Here is a 19,857-nt window from a genome sequence, read left to right as displayed (position 1 = left end):
GCCTCAAAAAGGTGCCTGAACTGACCAGATGACTACTGGAGGGAATCAGGGATCATCTCCCCATACTCCCCCAGTAGTCATTAACCCCCTCCCACCATAAAAAAAAAAAAAGTTTAAAAATACTTTTTTTGCCAGCCTCAAATGCCATACTCAGGTCAATCGCAGTAGTATACAGGTACCTGGAGCAATTGGAGTGGGTGCAGTGTACTTCAGACAGGTGGACCTGGGGTGGGGGGGGGGGGGGGGCTCAGCACCCAAGGTAAGGGAGCTATGCACCTGGGAGCAATTTTTGAAGTCCACTGCAGTACCCACTAGGGTGCTCAGTTGGTGTCCAGGTATGTGAAGGGGACCAGTGCACTACAAATGCTGGCTCCTCCCATGACCAAAGGGCTTGGATTTGGACGTTTTTGAGATAGACGTCTTTGGTTTCCATTATCGCCAAAAACCAAGGACGACCATCTCAAAAATGACCTAAGGACGACCATCTCTAAGGTCGACCTAAATGTCAAGATTTGGGAATCCCCGACTATATTATCGAAACGAAAGATGGACGTCCATCTTGTTTCAATAATACGGGTTGCCCTGCCCCTTCGCGGCACCATCCTTAGATATGGACGCCCTTAGAGATGGCCGTCCCCATTCGAAAATGCCCCTCACAGTCACCCAAGCTATATAGTCTAGCAAATTGTTACTAAATAAAAATCTTAGTCACTGTATGAGTTTCCCCTCTCCCTTGTTTTCTTGATAACCCCAGTGTCTGAAATTGACCAAGGATGTACAGGACAGATAGGCACATATCATCATGTTCAGTCAATACATGGAGTAATACTGCTCTGCATTGTGTAGTGCTCCACTTAGTCAGCCTCTTCTTCCCTTATGATTCGCTTTCATCTACTTCGATTGGGGTGAGAGTATTAGAAGACCAGGGTAGTGATGTGTCAGGTTTGACATATCCATTTTCAGGTATGGGCTGTAGGCATGGCACATACAGCATTTCCTGCAATAGAGATCTTGCAGCCAGCTCAAAGCAGATTTCAAAATAATCAAGTGACTCCCCACCTTCCCTCTCTACCAAGATCTGGTAGTCCCCAAAGCGCAGTATACACTTGTATGGCAGCTCAGTTTTATTGAGGTAATCCAGCTCCATGTTGTCCACAAGCAATTTGGTTCTTCTGCTCAAGTTCTTGATCTCAAAGCAGAGCTCAGAGCTATCGCGGTGTCTGAACAGTTGCAAGGCAAACTGGATCCGGGAAACCCGGTTATCCAACAGAACATATTTGCAGCTACTGTTGTCACGGCCAAACTTAACCATCTCATCTGTCTTGTATCTGTCCTTTTTAAAAAGGGGAATGGAACGAAAGACTTGTTTTTCTGCTTGGAAAGGATGATAAATCTTCATGTGCAGACAATGAACTGTCTCCTCAGTCTCCGTCTCTTCAAAACTGGACATAATGGCAAGAGACCCAGGTCCTGAATGAAAAGGTTAAAAAAAATGCAAGTTTTATTTAAAACAAACAAACGAGAACCTGACTGCTGCTATCTGAGTGGTCAAATCCAACTTTTCCAGGTATCTAATGCTACTCTGTACAGATAGTTCTGAGTGTAAAAGCATATAGATTGAACAACTTATTAACTACAGTCATCTCTTCACTTATATCTTATCTAATAGCATTTGAAGCTAGTAATTCAATTTTTATACATCTTCCTCTCTACACCTTCCCATCCAGCAAGGAAGAGAACTGGTCCAGGCACAGAGCAAGACACACAAATGAGTCCAAGACAAGTCTCTCTTTAGCATCACACAGGCAAATACTAAGAAATTACGGTACAAAACTCTTTTTAAGTGCTGAATTCTACTCTGTTGTGATGTGGATCAAGGGTTTGTCTGCATCTCTTAAAGTCTCACTAGGAGCAGTAAGGAGGAAGTAGATGGGAGTCTGATGGGGACCCAGGAGGACTAAATTAAAGGTGAGGGTAAACAATATTTACTTCATGTAAGTACTGTAGCAAAAGTAAGGCAGAGTGGGGGTGGGAAGGGGATGGAAGAAGGACTTGCCTTGTTAATGCTCAGGACTTAATGCAGCTTCCAAAACAATTAAGTCTGAGCACTCATTTCTACTGAAACAGCAAGATTGGATAGCAAAACTTGGAATCAGTTTTCAAAGATCTCTTAGAAGCCCTTTTCCTAACGTTTTGCACATGCTACATGTCGTGTGACCTATTTTATACCTATGGGCCATATGGCACTTACAGGCAGATGATCAAAAGCCCTGCGCTATTTCAAACAGCATTCTAAAAATAGCGCTGGAACAGCGTGGGGCATTATTTGACCTATGATCAGAGATAATTACATGTAAATTTAAGCATGCAATTCTCTCTGATCATGGGGTAGAAGTGCGGGAGGACTGTGCCTGAGCGCAACCCTCCCGCACTTATTTGACAGGTCTGGGCTGTGAAAAGCCCAGACCTGTCAAACACGGTCCACGAGACCACCAGACCCCCCAACTACCCCTGCCCCGAAGCATTGTTGAAGTCCCTGGTGGCCCAGTGGGCGACCAACGCCCTCCCCCCTCCCCCCAGCGACAGGGGACTGGAGGGTCGGCAGACCTCCAGTCCCCCTGACCCCCTCCCTGACACAGGTTCAGGGGGGCTGGAGATCCGGCGGGTCTCCAGTCCCCCCCTCCCCCAGCATTGTAAGAAGTCTCTGGTGGCTCAGTGGACCGCGGTTAATCCCCCCACCTTGAGTTGGAGTAGGGAGGTTGCCTCCCTCCTCTTCCTTCGGTGCTGACTGCAAAATGAAGGCACCCAGTGTAACCTGGGATGCGCTGGGCAGGGCTTCACACCAAATAAGGGAGGAAGGTCGGGGGGGGGGGGGGGGAAATCGGAGGTCCACCGGACCTCCAGCCCCTATTGCTGGGGGAGGGGAATGGGGGCCTGCTAGGACAGGGCTCACCATTCCTTCCCTATGGTCTGCAAACCCTAACACCAGCTCCGAGCTGGGTTTGCTGCAGCCAGCGAGCCAATCTTTGGCGCACTGGTCGCTGATCATTGGGGATGAATAGCGCAAATAGCATGCAAATGCATGCTAAACCTAAGAGCCTCGATTTGCATGCGTTTGCATGCTAGTTGCATTCAGAGCCCGCGAGTGCGTTGTTTCACATGCTCGGGGGCTCTGATCTTGGGGCAGTAGCAAATGCAGGCACTAGTATGATGCTAACAGTCTCTAGCGCCTTCGTTTGCTTCTGATCATCGGCCCTTTATAGTGCATACTAATGTCCAATGTTCTCTCTAAGCTGTGCGGCTGCACACCCTCTGGTAAGACGCCGTGCAGCTGTCTCCATCCGCTGCCTCCTTCCCCAACACCCCCTGCCACTGCTTCGCAAACCAGCAGCAGCGGTGGTGGCGAAACATAGCAGGGACACACTGTATATACCCTTGGCTGCTGGTCCCGGCACCCTCCAATGTCACTTCTGGATCCAGGGCAGAGCTGGCAGCCGTGGACTTGTACAGTGGAGCCCCACCACGTTTCTACTTTGTTTTGCCGTCACTACTGTTGCTGCTGGTTTGGGGAAGCAGCAGCAGCGGAAGGGGTGTTGGGGAAGGAGGCAGACCCTGAAAGGAAGTGGGGACCAGCAGAGGAGCACATGCTGGACAGAAGTGGGGAGGAAAGGGAGAGGGAGGGTGCCAGACTGGGGAATAAAGAGAAGTAAAATAGGAGAGCCATGGTGACCATAAGAGGTGGCAAGGTAGAGGGAAATTGAGAACTGGATAGTAAGAGAAAGAGGCAGAAAAAACTGGAGAAAGGAAAAGGGGGAGAAAATTGAAAAATGGACAGGAAATCCCAACAAGACGAGGAAAGCAGAATCAGAGACTGGGACCAACACAACAAAGGTAGAAACAAATTTTATTTTTAGTTTTAAAGATTTAAGTAGTGTAGTAGCTGTGTTAATAAATAACAAAAGAAAGAGGAAATAATGTTATCTTTTTATTGGATTAATTATAATAGATTTTTGACTAATTTTCCCAGACCAAAATCTCCTTCCTCAGGACAGGATACCATAACAGCAGTATACTGTCCTGACCTGAGTAAGGAAGTTTTGGCTAAGCTAACTGAAAAATATATTTAATCCAATAAAATAGTATCATAGTTTCCATTTTTTTGGTTTTATTTGCATTTGTTATTAATTTGTAATGTACTGGTTGTAATGTCAGTTTTTGAAAATTAGGTCTGCCATCTTTATATTTTGCACAGTACGGTGGAACACGCATTGCTTTCTCTTGCTCTGGTGTTGCACTGTATGAAGAGTCTGGCTTTTTGGGAGTTGAGTTTAATTTTTATTTCTATTTTTTTTATTTTGTACTTACTTATTTTATACTGGGTGAGGGTCTGTGTTCTCTGTTTGTGAAAGAGATGTGGTTTCCTGTTAGCACTGACTGCATGATTGATCTGTTCTAATCTGATTTAGTTTTCCAGTAGGTTTATTAATTTTTTATTATTAATGTTCTAGTGCTCACTACAGTGTTTGTAGTACTGTCTTTTCTTAAGTAGGTGCTGTTGTGACTTGTGCTATTATGGTATGTTGGAATTGCTCTGTAGGTCCTGGTGACATTTTGTAGTGTTTTGTATAACTTCACACTATGCCTGGTATTGGATTTGGATTTAGACCACACCTTTCTCAGTAGTAATTCAAGGCAAGTTACATTCAGGTAGAATACGTATTTTCATGTCCCTGGAGGGCTTACAATTTAAGTTTTGTATCCGAGAGTTATTTAAGTTTTGTATCCGAGAGTTAAAGTAATTTGACCAAGATCTCCAGGATCAGCAGCAAGTTTGGAACCCTGCTTCTCAGCCTGCTGCTGTAACCATAAGGGTCTTTTACAAAAGGTATGCTAGCGTTTTTAGCACACAGGACGCCCACAGGAACATATGGGTATCTCTAGTGTTTAGCTCATATGCTAAAAACACAGGTGTGCCATTGTAAAAGGGGTCCCATCAGCAAACTAACAGGTACGTTTAATAAGGCATGTTCACATTAATGCACCTTTAAAGTTAAGGCGCATTTAATGCTAATGCGCCTATACATTCCTATGGGCACGTTAGCGTTTAATGTGCGTTAACCATTAACGCGCATTAAAAATGCTTATGTATCTATAGCACAGCTTAGTAAACATACCCCTAAGGGCTCCTTTTACAAAGCTGCAGTAGCTATTCCCATGACCTAATCCAATGAAGGCCATAGGAATCGAATGGGATTTGTTGCATTTGCCATGCCGGGAATCACTACCGTGGCTTTGTAGCAGTGGTTTATGTATGCATGTCTTTTGCTCACATCAACTCGGTCCTTTGCTTGCAAAGAAAAGTTTTTGCTCACATGTCCTTAAAGGGAACATTGCTAATGTCCTTTACTATGCATTAAGCCTATTATTTTATTTTATTTATTTTATTGCATTTGTATCCCACATTTTCCCACCTATTTGCGGGCTCAGTGTGGCTTACAATACATTGTAAATAATGGAAATACGATTTGTTACAAATCAGTTATGGATTACATTGTGAGAAGTTAAGTGAAGACAAAGTCAAAGTATCATTAGGGAATAGGACAAGGAAAAGAACAATGGAACAGTGGAAAGAGACGACGGGAAATTGATAGGGTAATAGAACATTAGTGAAAGACCATTCGGTATAACATTTTCTGTGAGTAAAGGTATAAATGTGATAAAATTACGGGGGATGAGAGTTCAGAAGAGAATGTATTGGTGTATTTCTGAAACAGTGAGTGTGGGCTTCATGTGTATTGATCCTTACAATAAACTTTATCAAAGAGATGAGTCTTCAGTAGTTTGCGGAAGTTGGTTAGTTCGTGGATCGTTTTCAAGTTGTGTGGTAGTATATTCCAGAATTGCGTGCTTATGTAAGAAAAGGTTGATGCGTGCAGCGCCTTGTATTTTATGCCTTTGCAATTAGGGAAGTGGAGGTTAAGGAAAGTTCGAGATGATCTTTTAGCGTTTCTGGGTGGTAGGTCTATTAAGTCAGACATGTAGGCTGGAGCTTCACCGTGAATAATTTTGTGGACTAATGTGAATACTTTAAAAGTAATGCGTTCCTTGAGTGGGAGCCAGTGTAGCTTCTCTCGTAAGGGTTTTGCACTTTCGCATTTTGGTTTTCTGAAGATAAGTCTGGCTGCTGTGTTCTGGGCTGTTTGAAGTTTCCTCAGTATTGCTCTTTACAACCTGCGTATGGTGAATTGCAGTAATCCAGATGGCTGAGTATGAGGGATTGCATTAGGTTGCGAAAGATGGATCTTGGGAAGAATGGTCTTATTCTTTTCAGTTTCCACATGCAGTAGAACATCTTTTTGGTTGTGTTGTTTGCATGGATTTCGAGTGTTAGATGGCGATCAATAGTGACTCCAAGGATTTTTAAAGTTTTTGAGATTGGAAGGTTTAGTTTTGGTGTGTTTAAGGCGGTAAATTCATTCGTGTTGTATTGGGAGGCGAGTATTAGGCATTGAGTTTTTTCCGCGTTTAGTTTCAATCGAAATGCATCTGCCCATGTGTTCATGATGTGTAGACTTTGGTTAATTTCATTGGATATTTCTTTGATGTCTTATTTGAAAGGGATATACAGTGGTGGAAATAAGTATTTGATCCCTTGCTGATTTTGTAAGTTTGCCCACTGACAAAGACATGAGCAGCCTATAATTGAAGGGTAGGTTATTGGTAACAGTGAGAGATAGCACATCACAAATTAAATCCGGAAAATCACATTGTGGAAAGTATATGAAGTTATTTGCATTCTGCAGAGGGAAATAAGTATTTAATCCATCTGGCAAACAAGACCTAATACTTGGTGGCAAAACCCTTGTTGGCAAGCACAGCGGTCAGACGTCTTCTGTAGTTGATGATGAGGTTTGCACACATGTCAGGAGGAATTTTGGTCCACTCCTCTTTGCAGATCATCTCTAAATCATTAAGAGTTCTGGGCTGTCGCTTGGCAACTCGCAGCTTCAGCTCCCTCCATAAGTTTTCAATGGGATTAAGGTCTGGTGACTGGCTAGGCCACTCCATGACCCTAATGTGCTTCTTCCTGAGCCACTCCTTTGTTGCCTTGGCTGTATGTTTTGGGTCATTGTCGTGCTGGAAGACCCAGCCACGACCCATTTTTAAGGCCCTGGCGGAGGGAAGGAGGTTGTCACTCAGAATTGTACGGTACATGGCCCCATCCATTCTCCCATTGATGCGGTGAAGTAGTCCTGTGCCCTTAGCAGAGAAACACCCCCAAAACATAACATTTCCACCTCCATGCTTGACAGTGGGGACGGTGTTCTTTGGGTCATAGGCAGCATTTCTCTTCCTCCAAACACGGCGAGTTGAGTTCATGCCAAAGAGCTCAATTTTTGTCTCATCTGACCACAGCACCTTCTCCCAATCACTCTCGGCATCATCCAGGTGTTCACTGGCAAACTTCAGACGGGCCGTCACATGTGCCTTCCGGAGCAGGGGGACCTTGCGGGCACTGCAGGATTGCAATCCGTTATGTCGTAATGTGTTACCAATGGTTTTCGTGGTGACAGTGGTCCCAGCTGCCTTGAGATCATTGACAAGTTCCCCCCTTGTAGTTGTAGGCTGATTTCTAACCTTCCTCATGATCAAGGATACCCCACGAGGTGAGATTTTGCGTGGAGCCCCAGATCTTTGTCGATTGACAGTCATTTTGTACTTCTTCCATTTTCTTACTATGGCACCAACAGTTGTCTCCTTCTCGCCCAGCGTCTTACTGATGGTTTTGTAGCCCATTCCAGCCTTGTGCAGGTGTATGATCTTGTCCCTGACATCCTTAGACAGCTCCTTGCTCTTGGCCATTTTGTAGAGGTTAGAGTCTGACTGATTCACTGAGTCTGTGGACAGGTGTCTTTCATACAGGTGACCATTGCCGACAGCTGTCTGTCATGCAGGTAACGAGTTGATTTGGAGCATCTACCTGGTCTGTAGGGGCCAGATCTCTTACTGGTTGGTGGGGGATCAAATACTTATTTCCCTCTGCAGAATGCAAATAAATTCATATACTTTCCACAATGTGATTTTCCGGATTTAATTTGTGATGTGCTATCTCTCACTGTTACCAATAACCTACCCTTCAATTATGGGCTGCTCATGTCTTTGTCAGTGGGCAAACTTACAAAATCAGCAAGGGATCAAATACTTATTTCCACCACTGTATATTGTTACATCGTCGGCGTATATATATGGGTTGAGGTTATGATTTGATAGGAGTTCTGCCAATGGGATCATCATTATGTTGAAAATGGTTGGTGAGAGGGGTGATCCTTGCGGTACTCCACATTCCGGTGTCCATGAAGCAGACGTAGTTGAGTTTGATGTGACTTGATATGAACGCAGGGTTAGGAATCCCTTGAACTAGTTTAGGACATTTCCTCCGATGCAGAAATATTCAAGTACTAGTAAAAAAGGCCCGTTTCTGACACAAATGAAACGGGCGCTAGCAAGGTTTTCCTCGGAGTGTGTATGTTTGGGAGAGTGTATGTGAGAGTGACTGTGTGTGTGAGAGAGAGTGAAAGTGTGAGTGTGTGTGTGTGTGAGAGAGAGAGAGAGAGTGAGTCTGGGTGTGAGTGTGTCTGTCAGAGTGTGTGTGTGAGAAAAAGTGTGTGCAAGTGCGTATGTGAGACAGTGTGAGAGAGTGTGTGTGTGTGTGAGAGAGAGTGTGTGTGAGACACAGATTCTCTGTGAGAGTGAGTGTATGAGACCAAGCGAATGTGTGAGTGACTGTGTGACACATAAGACAGTGAATGTGATACAGTGTGAGACAGAGTGTGTGAGAGTGAGAGTCAGAAAGACATCGTATGTGAGAGAGAGAGAGTGTGTGTGTGTGTGTAACAGAGATACCTCCCTTCCTCTCTCTCTGGTGTCAGCCCCCCCCCCTTCTCTCTCTGTTGTCTGAGATTCCCGCCACTGCACCAAAGCAATTGGTGTGCTGGAGGAGGGGGAGAGAGAGAGAAAGTGTGTGTGTTGGGGGGGGGTGGGGGGGATGTGTTGGGGAGGGTTCAGCTTGGAAGAAGAGGGGTGCGGGGGGTTCAATAAGCGCTACCAGATGTGAGTGTGTGTGTGTGTGTGTGGGGGGGGGGGGGGTTCAGGAAGCGCTGCCAGATGAGAGAGAGTAAGTGTGTGTGTGTGTGTGTGTGGGGGGGGGGGGGGGGGTTCAGGAAGTGCTGCCAGTTGAGAGAGTGAGTGTGTGTATGTATGGGGTTTCAGGAAGTGCTGCCAGATGAGAGGGTGTGTGTGTTGTGTGGGTATGTTGGGAGGGGTGTGGGGGTTCTGGAAGTGCTGCCAGATGAGTGAGTGTGTGTGTGTGTGGGGGCAGTTTATTAAGCATTGCCAGATGAGAGTGTGTGTGTTTGGGGTGTGGGTTAAGGAAGCACTGGCAGAAGAGTGAGAGAGTGTGTGTGTGTGTGTGGGGGGGAGGATTCAGGAAGCGGGGCCAAATGAGAGTGAGTAAGTGTGTGTGTGTGTGGGGGGGGGGGGGGGGGGGGGGTTCAGGAACGGCTGCCAGATTAGTGAGTGAGTGTGTGTGTGTGTGTGGGGGGGGGGGGGGGGGCAGGGGTTTCAGGAAGCGCTGCCAGATGAGAGAGAGTGTCTGTCTGTGTGTGTGTACATGGGGTTTCAGGAAGCGCTGGCAGATGAGAAAGAGAGAGTGTGTGTGGGGGGGAGGGGGGTTCAGGAAGCGCTGCTAGATGAGAGTGAGAGAGAGTGAGTGTGTGGGGGTGTGTTGGAGGGGGGTGTGTGTGTGTTGGGGGTTTCAGCTTGGAAGAAGAGGGGTGTGTGGTGCTGCCAGATGAGTGAGTGAGTGAGTGTGTGTGTGTGTGTGTGTGTGTGTGGGGGGGGGGGGGGGGGGCGGCGTTTTATCAAGCGTTTCCACATGAGTGTGTGTGGGGGGGGGGGGGTTCAAGAAGCGCTGCCATATGAGAGACAGTAAGTGTGTGTGTGGGGGTGTGTGTGTGTTAGGGGTTTCAGCTTGGAAGAAGAGGGGTGTGTGGTGCTGCCAGATGAGTGTGTGTGTGTGTGTGGGGGGGTTATCAAGCGTTTCCACATGAGAGTGTGTGTGTGTGTGTGTGTGGGGGGGGGGGTTCAGGAAGGGCTGCCAGATGAGAGAGTGTGTGTGAGGGGGGGGGTCAGGAAACGCTGCCATATGAGAGACTGAGTGAGAGTGTGTGTGTGTGTGTGTGTGGTGCGGGAGGGTTGCCAGATGAGTGAGTGAGTGTGTGTGTGGGGGGGGGGGGGGGGGGGGCAGGGATTTCAGGAAGCGCTGCCAGATGAGAGAGTGTGTGTGTGTGTTCGGGGGGGGGGGGGGGTGTGCGTTGAGGAAGTGTGGCCAAATGAGTGTGTATGTGTGTGTGTGGGGGGGGGTTCAGTAACCACTGCCAGATGAGTGAGTGTGGGGGGGGGGGGGGGCAGGGGTCTCAGGAAGCGCTGGCAGATGTGAGAGAGTGTGTGTTGGGGGGGGGGGGGGGGGCGTTGAGGAAGTGTGGCCAAATGAGAGTAAGTGTGTATGTGTGTGGGGGGGTTCAGGAAGCGCTGCCAGATGAGAGTGTGTGTGTGTTTTGTATAGTTCAGTTTTGTGGGGGGGGATCCTGCTTTAAAGAAGGAAGGAAGGAAGCGCCTCCTCAGCGCGATGCCCCCCCCCCCCCGCCGCCGCCTTCCCACCCACCGCGATGCACCCGCCCGCTGCCATCCCAACCACCGTCGCCATCGCACCCACCATCGTGTAGTTTTGCTGGCGGGTGACCCAAAATCCCGCCAGCAGAAGTCCTGTGTTCTCTGCTGAGTCTCACTCCAGCGATCTTCAGCGTTGCTTGCTAGCCTGTGCAGGGCGGGGTTCTGTGCGTCTGACGTCCTGCACTTGCAGGACATCAGACGCACAGAAGCCCTGCCTGCACAGGCTAGCAACGCCGAAGATTGCTGGAGTGAGACTCAGCAGAGAACACAGGACTTCTACGGGCGGGGTTTCAGGTCCCCCGCCGGCAAAGCAACGCGACGGTGGGTGGCGTTGCACCTCCTGCATTCTGTGGGCGGGGCTTCTTTCAAACTGCAGCTTTGGTGGGTGGCTTGGGGGGGCGGGCGTTGGACCTCGAACACTGGTGTCCGGAGTCATTTGGACTCCGGAGCTTTGGAGGTGGTTTCCCTCCAGATTTTTTCCGCGGTGGGCCTGGAGGTTGGTGGGCTTTGTTTCCTAGGCAGGGGGAGGAGTAGGGAAACACACGGAGCGTGTTTCCCTACTCCTCCACCTGCTTGGTTGCGATCCCTTCCTTTAGTTTACTGTTCTGAAGACAACGTTCTGACGTTTGACGCGTGGGCGGGGCACGGGCCAGTGGAGTGGCTTCACCACCATGAATCCACAAACCCTTCAGGGAGTGATTGAGTGACTTCAGAACATTGTCTTCAGAACGTTGAGCGTGAGTTTTATTATAGTAGATGTGCAATAGAAAGGTTACTCAGTTATGACACCCACAATTGAATTTATTGATAAAGACAATTTACCAAACTTGTACTTTCACTGTGAGAAAACTGCATCAAACTTTTGTAGAGTATCAGTACTAAGGGGTTCATTTACTAAGGCATGCTAACAGGGGGGCCCTTTTACCAAACTGTGGGAAAAAGGGCCACGCGCTGGCGGCAGGGGCCAATTTTCACCGCAGCAGGTAAAAAAAAAAACCCAACCTCCTAGCACACATGACCATGCAGTAAGAGGTGGCGATAAGGGCACCCTTGCTAACCCAGCTTGCACTGCCCGGTTACCGCTAGGTTACTGCTGTGCAAGCCATTTCCAGGGGTTTTCGGCGGTAGTCTCGAAAGAGTGAGCAGTAAGCCTGCATTGGGCTTACTGCCGCTCTGTAAAAGGGCCCCAGATTTAGCACACGCTAAATAAGACACCCATAGGAATAGCTAATGTTTAGTGTACTCCAAGGAGCTCATTTTCAACTTACTTAGACTTACTAAGTGCTTTGAAAAAATACACCTCTGTATCTGTTAGTAAAAGGATTCTTGTGTGAATGATTTTTTTTTTTTTTTTAAAGAAAAACACCCTTAATGGTGGATGCTTATGTTGTGGGGTTTTTTTTTATCATGCAACCCCATGTAAAACATGCATATTTACTTGTTTTAGGTGCTTTTTGTTACCATGGATTTTTTAAAATGTTTAAATACACAACATATTGCCATATAAAGCAAAGATACTTACCAGTAGCAGGTATTCTCCGAGGACAGCAGGCCTTATATTCTCACAATTGGGTAATGCGATCTCATGATGCCCGGTCCGGAGCTTCTAACAATCAAACCGAGCATTGTGGAGTGCGAGTCACTACACTGCAAAAGCGTGGTTACTGCAGTTAAATACTACAGCAAAAAAAAAAAAAAAAATAGGAGGGTGATCGATGCCGATGCTTCTTGGCCTTCTCCCAAAGCCGATCACAGAGGCTCCTCAGTGCAGACGACAATGACATTGAATCCTCACGTCTCCTCGGGGTCAGGTCTGATGCTGAATGGTCCCATGTGCCCTGCACAGCAGTTAAGAGTCGAGACAGGTGGAGATCCAGTCGATGCACCACTGCTCCCAGTATCAATAGGTCTTGCAGCAACCATACATACCAAGGCTTCCGATTCCGGGTACAGCAGACGCTGATGCCAACACCGACATTGAGGAATTGGACCTGGCTCCAAAAATCCTTTTGCATTGAGCCTGTCTGGCAACCTGGGTCCACTTCATCCAAAAAAGGAGTGTCCTTGCTAGAGATGGTTCGAATGCACCAGGCACAGCACTAGAAGCCACTGGAAACTTGAGTGGACATGGACGGAAAAACCTCCACAGCCAAACCGAACAAAGTGATGGTGCCAGAAAAAGGGACAAGGCACCAGAAAGGGAAAAAAGCGGCCGAAGTCAAGGCCTAAATGCGGCCTAATGAAGCAGAAAACAAAGGAAACAAAATTTTTGAGAAAAATAAACTGTACGAGGAGAGAGAAAAAATAAAAGGGGGGACCTGAACACGGGCACACTGAGAACAGAGGAAAAACATGCAGAAAGGCACCAAAAAAAAAAAAAAAACCCTTTCCAGACCAGACTGTGAAGATCCGCCACAAAAAGCAGCCACTCCTGACCGAGATAGAAAATAATTGCAGTAACCACACTCTTGTGCTCCATAAAGCTCTATTTAAGCTTGCTAGACGCTCCAGACTGGGAAACACAGGATCGTGTTACCCAACTATGAGAATTATGGCCTGCTTCTCCTTGGAGAATTTAGCTTAATACATTGGATATTAATATTTTTAGAGCACGAGTAAATGAAAAGCCCAGGCTAAAAATCTGCCTCATTTTTTACTCATGTTTTATTAGGACCTTTTTTTTACTCCTGATTACAATGTTTTAAAGGCATCAAACTTGAGGTGAAGATCAGGTGATATAGAGGGGAATAATCGAACGTCACCGGCGATCTATTTTGGCGGCAGCGCAACAGCTGGCCGGAACCGTATTTTCAAAAAAGATGGCCAGCCATCTTTTTTTTCCGATAATACGGTGTGGGCCGGCGAAATGCCTTGGATTTCGCTGGGTTTGAGATCGCCAGTTTTGTTTTTCTGCAATAATGGAAAAAACTGCCAGCGATCTCAAACCCAGCAAAATCCAAGGCATTTGGCCGTGGGAGGAGCCAGCATTTGTAGTGCAATGGTCCCCCTCACATGTCAGGACACCAACCGGGCACCCTAGGGGGCACTTCAAACATCTTTTATAAACAACCAAATTAGCTTCCAGGTGCATAGCACCCTTCCCTTGTGTGCTGAGTCCCCCAAATCCCCCTCAAAACCCACTGCCCACAAGTGTGCACCATTGCCCTAGCCCTAAGGGCTGAAGGGGGGCACCTACATGTGGGTACAGTGGGTTTTGGGGGGTTTGGGAGGGCTCAACATTACCCACCACAAGTGGAACAGGTAGGGGAGGGGGTGGGCCTGGCTCTGCCTTTCTGCAGTCCACTGCAACCAACAACAACTGCTCCAGGGACCTGCATACTGCTGTCAGGGTGCTGGGTATGACATTTGAGGCTGACATACAGGCTGCCAAAAAAGGTTTGTATTTTAATAATTTTAGTGTGGGAGGGGGTTGGCGACCACTGGGGGAGTAAGGGGAGGTCATCCCCCCATTCCCTCCGGTTGTCATCTGGTCAGTTGGGGCACCTTTTTGAGGCTTGGTCGTGAAAATAAAAGGACCAAGTAAACCCGGTGAAATACTGCTTATCGCCGGGTTTTATTTTTCCAATATCCGCAAAAGCCGGCCATCTGGTAGCCACGCCCAAGCCTGCCCATGTCCCGCCTTCGCTTCACCGCCAACACGCCCCTTTGAACTTTCGCCGGTGAGGTGAAGGGAAAGCGGCGAAGCTATCACAAATGTAGCTTTCGATTATACGCTTTTCGCCGCTTTTGCAAAATCGCCAGCCATATCCCGATTTGTGTCGGGAAATAGCCGGCGATTACTTTCGATTATAAGCTGGTTAATGGAAATGGAACTTGATATACCACCTTTCTGAGTTTTTTTTTTTTGCAACTACATCCAAGGCGGTTTACATATATTCAAGGTACTTATTTTGTACCTGGGGCAATGGAAGGTTAAGTGACTTGCCCAGAGTGACAAGGAGTTGCAGTGGGAATCAAACTCAGTTCCCCAGGATCAAAGTCCACTGCACTAACCACTAGGCTAACTTAATTTACCTGATGTGCCAAATGATTACAATCAGACTGTAGGAATTCTTATATATATATATATATATATATATATATATATATATATATATATATATATATAAAACATTAAGTTTCACCAACACACCTACAGCACAGAGAAAAATTCATTTAAGTTGTGTGCACAATTTTAAAGTACTGTATGCAATGCTCCCTAGCTGCTCCGAGTGGGAAGAAGCTACCACTTCCCAAATACTACTCCTCATAATATCACAACAGGAGTGTGGTCACATCAAACATATAAATGGCAAGTGACCGACTCACCTGCAAATGCGCAGTAGAGACTTCCCTCTCTGTCCCGCCCTCGCGTTAAAACGTGATGACGTCAGAGGGCGGAACCTCCAACCTCCAGCTGTGCTCCACCACCCCTACTCACCGTGACTGCCATTGTCTTGACCTCGTCCTCTCCTCCTCCAGCTCACCCTCCAATTTCCACGCTTCTGCTCTCCCTCTCTCCGATCATCACCTGATCACATTTACACTTCTTCACCCCCCACCTCGGCCCCGTCCAACTTTAACCACCACCTCCAGGAATCACCAGGCTATTGACCCCCTCCCACTTTATTCTCTAGTATCTCTAATCTTCTCCCCTTCATCATGTCCTCCGAGACTGTAGACAAAACGGTCTCCGCTTACAATGCCGCTCTCTCCTCTGCTTTGGACACCCTCGCTCCATCCACCTCCTGTCCCACAAAGCGTACTAATCCCCAGGACCCCTTGCATCCATTACCTTCGCTCCTGCACCCGATCTGCTGAACGCCTCTGGAGGAAATCTCGTACCCATTCAGACTTCCTTCACTACAAATTCATGCTATCCTCCTTCCATTCCTCCCTATTCCTTGCAAAACAGGACTATTACACCCAATTCTCTCAGCTCCAACCCTCGTTGTCTCTTCACCACCCTTAACTCCCTCCTCAAAGTGGCCCCCGCTCCCCCTTCACTCTCTCCTCAATCACTGGCTGACTACTTCCACGACAAGGTGCAAAATATCAACCTTGAGTTCACTACCAAGCCACCACCTCCTCTTCAGCCTGTAGCCCCATCCAACAACCAACCAAGGCCTCTTTCTCCTCCTTTCCTGAGATCACCGAGGATGAAACCTCCCGCCTTCTTTCCTCCTCGAAATGCACCACCTGTTCCTCCGATCCCATCCCCACCAACCTACTTAACACCATCTCCCATACTGTCACCCCCTCCATCTGTCGCATCCTCAACCTTTCTCTCTCCACTGCAACTGTCCCTGACACCTTCAAGCATGCCGTAGTCACACCTCTCCTAAAAAAACCATCACTTGACCCTACCTGCCCCTCCAACTACCGCCCCATCTCTCTCCTACCCTTCCTCTCCAAAATACTTGAGCGCGCCGTTCAGTCGCTGCCTTGATTTTCTCTCCTCATGCCATCCTCAATCCACTTCAATCCGGTTTTCGCCCTCTACACTCGACAGAAACAGCACTCTCTAAAGTCTGCAACGACCTGCTCCTCACCAAATCCAGAGACCACTATTCCATCCTCATCCTCCTCGATCTATCCGCTTCGTTTGACACTGTCATGATTTACTTCTTGCCACACTGTCCTCTTTTGGGTTCCAAGGCTCTGTCCTCTCCTGGTTCTCCTCTTATCTCTCTCACCGCACCTTCAGGATACACTCTCATGGATCTTCCTCCACTCCTATCCCACTATCTGTTGGAGTCCCCCAGGGATCTGTCCTTGGACCCCTTCTCTTCTCAATCTACACCTCTTCCCTAGGCTCACTGATCTCATCTCATGGTTTTCAGTATCATCTTTATGCTGATGACACCCAGCTATATCTCTCCACACCAGACATCACCGCGGAGACCCAGGCCAAGGTATCGGCCTGCTTATCTGACATTGCTGCCTGGATGTCCAACCGCCACCTGAAGCTGAACATGTCCAAAACCGAGCTCCTCGTCTTTCCACCTAAGCCCACTTCTCCTCTTCCTCCACTCTCTATCTCAGTTCATAACACCCTCATCCTCCCCGTCCCATCTGCTCGCAACCTCGGAGTCATCTTCGACTCCTCCCTCTCCTTCTCTGTGCATATCCAACAGACTGCCAAGACCTGTCGCTTCTTCCTCTTCAACATCAGCAAAATCCACCCTTTCCTCTCTGAGAACACCACACGAACTCTCGTCCACGCTCTCATTACCTCTCACCTTGACTACTGCAACTTACTCCTCTGCCGCACGTCTTATATTCCGCCAGACCGATATACTCATATCACCCCTCTCCTCAAGTCACTTCACTGGCTTCCGATCAGATACCGCATACAATTCAAGCTTCTCCTCCTTACCTACAAATGCACCCGGTCTGCGGCTCCTCACTACCCTCATCTCCCCCTATGTTCCCGCCCGTAACCTCCGCTCACAGGACAAATCACTCCTTTCAGTACCCTTTCCACCACTGCTAACTCCAGGCTCCGCTCATTCTGCCTTGCCTCACCATATGCCTGGAACAATCTTCCTCAACCCCTACGCCAAGCCCCCTCCCTATCCATCTTCAAATCTCTGCTTAAAACTCACCTCATCAATGCTGCTTTCGGCACCTAACCTTTCGAGAAATATAGTATGCCCTATCAGATTGACTCTACACTTGTCTTTTAGATTGTACACCTGTCTTTTAGATTGTACACTTTAGATTGTAAGCTCCTTGAGCAGGGACTGTCCTTCCATGTTAAATTGTACAGCACTGCGTAACCCTAGTAGCTCTTTAGAAATGTTAAGTAGTAGTAGTAGTAGAAACGGAGTCGGACTGTCGGATGCCGATGCTGCAGCCTAGAAACGAACATCGCACGCACCTACCTCCACCCTCCCCCCCATCCCCGCTGCCGCTCCCGCCCACCATCCGTATCGGGCCCCCTGCACTGACCTGACAGCGCCTCTCACACGGAGGTGAGAGGCGCTGTCAGGTCAGTGCAGGGGGCCCGACACGGAGGGGGGAGGGAGCGGCAGCGAGGAGGATAGCTGGAAATCTCGCCTGTTTTAACAGGCTTAACAGCTAGTTAAAATATAAAGGGAAGGATGTGAAATTTCAGTTTTAGCTAAAAGCCTCCAAAACACTCATCCTTTTTACACAGAATTCATATTTTAAAAACTGTATATGTTAAAAATGAGAATTTTGTGGTAACTAGTATACGGACAGTAATTTTTATGGGCAACAGGGAATGGATATCAGTTACTTGCCTGCATGTTCCACACAGACACTCCCCATAGCATAAATCAGAGAAAGACAGATGATGTAGCAGTGTTGGAAGAGACATGTGTAATGCAGGGCCGCCGAGAGAGGGGAGGGGGGGGGGGACGACAAAATTCCCCGGACCCGGGTCTCCGGGGGGGGGGGGGGGGGGGGGGGGGCCCGGTGCCGCCACCGCAGTCCGGCCCACCCACCCTCCGTCGTTCCCTGGCATTGAACTTAAGCGCCTCACCTTCGAAAGCGCAGCAAGCAGCGGCAGACCACTCCTTCCTTCTGTGTCCCGCCCTCACCTGACGTAACTTCCACGAGGGCAGGACACGGAAGGAAGGAGTGGTCTGCCGCTGCTTGTTGCTGTGCTTTCGAAGGTGAGGCGCTTAAGGTCAGTGTAGAGGGCCCAGGGGTGGAGAGAGGGCCTGGTGGCGGGTGGGGGGGCCCAGGGGCGGCCTTGTCCCGGGCCTGGCCCAGTCTCTCGGCGGCCCTGGTGCAATGTGCTGCGGTCTACAGGCTCAGAGGGAAGCAGCGACACCCCCATGGCATGTTACTCCACAACTTATATGTGAACAGCAACTGCTACAATCAGTCTTGTGACTCCTGAAGGAAGTGGCTAGTCCACCGAAACACGGACAAGTGTTGGGTCTTACTATGGTGCCTTAAATAAAGGCTTGTCTTCTTCTACTCCCTACTCCTATCTTGAGATTTGTGTCTCACCCTCTACTCCTTGCTGCATTTTGCTTCTTTGTAGAGGTTCCTTCCTGTTTTCCTCGTGGACTACAGCCTACCAGGATGGGATCTGTTGAGCAACAGTGTCAGTGTTTCCCACTCTTCAGCTCTATTACTGATTGGGCAATGCTGCTGCACACTGTGCATAGCAGTGAAATGGCACTGAAAAGGGTTAATCAGCATCAAATGAGGACTGCCTCTAGGAAGCTTGGAAGAGGAAGGGCAGGGTCTAGTATGAACATTCTCTCTCACCCCTTTCCCTCAGCCCATCTGGATTTTCTTTATGAAAAGCTTTACCCAATTTACACAAGGTCTGGGTGGGTAAGCACATTTCTGGATAATTGAATTTTATGATGGTAATATGCAGCAAAACCAACTCATCATGTTCAAAACACTATCCAAAGGGATTAAGATGATGAGACTTCAAATATTTAACAAGAGTATACAAGCAAATGGTTACATATTTTAACTCTTAATTGATTTTAGATAACTAATAGGGGGAATTCCAAAGGCAATACATTATTGGTTTGTACACTACGCCTCGTAGCCCGGAAATGTATTTTGCAGTCCTGGACGGGTTACTGAACCAGGAGAAATCAGGTCCAACAATTACTTGTTTGAGAGGCGCATAGCTCTTTTAGGCATAAACACTTTTTGTTGGTTTGAGTAGTTACATTTCAACACATGACACCAAAGGGAAGAAGTCTTATATGGAATACTATAGTTCTTTGACTTGGGGTATCACTAGTACTCAATTTTCTGGTTTACTGTTTTCCCTCTCAATACGCTCTACGTTATTTTCTTGGATGGCCAGAAGCCATAAACTGGTGCGACAAATGTTATTTATCTTTAATGTTATTAGCCATGTATTCTGCTTTATTGTTCACTCACCAATAAAACTTGTTTCAAACCAAATGATTTTAGATTCAGTTGTTCTTAATTTCTTCCTTTTATCTGTAAGTGGAAAAGTTTTGGATGACAGGTAGAGCTGTAAAAAGGAGGGGGAAAAAAGGATTTCAGGAGGAAATACATAAGCTGGGGAAAACAGTAAATAGGGACTTACAACAGGCAAGGCCAATCAGAAACCAATTAAACTAAATTCATGACATGTCTACAATGGAGGTGCAA

At 47.6% G+C, this 19,857-nt stretch overlaps 1 protein-coding gene across 5 annotated transcripts in view; it reads right to left on the bottom strand.

Annotated features, from left to right (window-relative positions):
• Window positions 1-587: 587 nt before the first annotated feature.
• Window positions 588-19,857, bottom strand: part of TIFA (TRAF interacting protein with forkhead associated domain) — a 37,176-nt gene continuing 17,906 nt past the window's right edge. For 3 of the 5 annotated variants that reach the window (XM_030192528.1, XM_030192527.1, XM_030192525.1), the window contains exon 2: window positions 588-1,470. In XM_030192528.1, the coding sequence (XP_030048388.1) occupies window positions 875-1,450 (576 nt within the window). In that variant the 5' untranslated portion in view covers window positions 1,451-1,470 and the 3' untranslated portion in view covers window positions 588-874. Of the gene's footprint in view, window positions 1,471-19,620; window positions 19,718-19,857 lie in introns of all 5 variants that reach the window. The other 2 variants (XM_030192524.1, XM_030192526.1) reach the window with 1 other exon arrangement.

This window comes from Microcaecilia unicolor, chromosome 2 (assembly GCF_901765095.1).
Source record: "Microcaecilia unicolor chromosome 2, aMicUni1.1, whole genome shotgun sequence".
NCBI lineage: Eukaryota > Metazoa > Chordata > Amphibia > Gymnophiona > Siphonopidae > Microcaecilia > Microcaecilia unicolor.
This window is presented reverse-complemented; position numbering and strand designations above follow the sequence as displayed.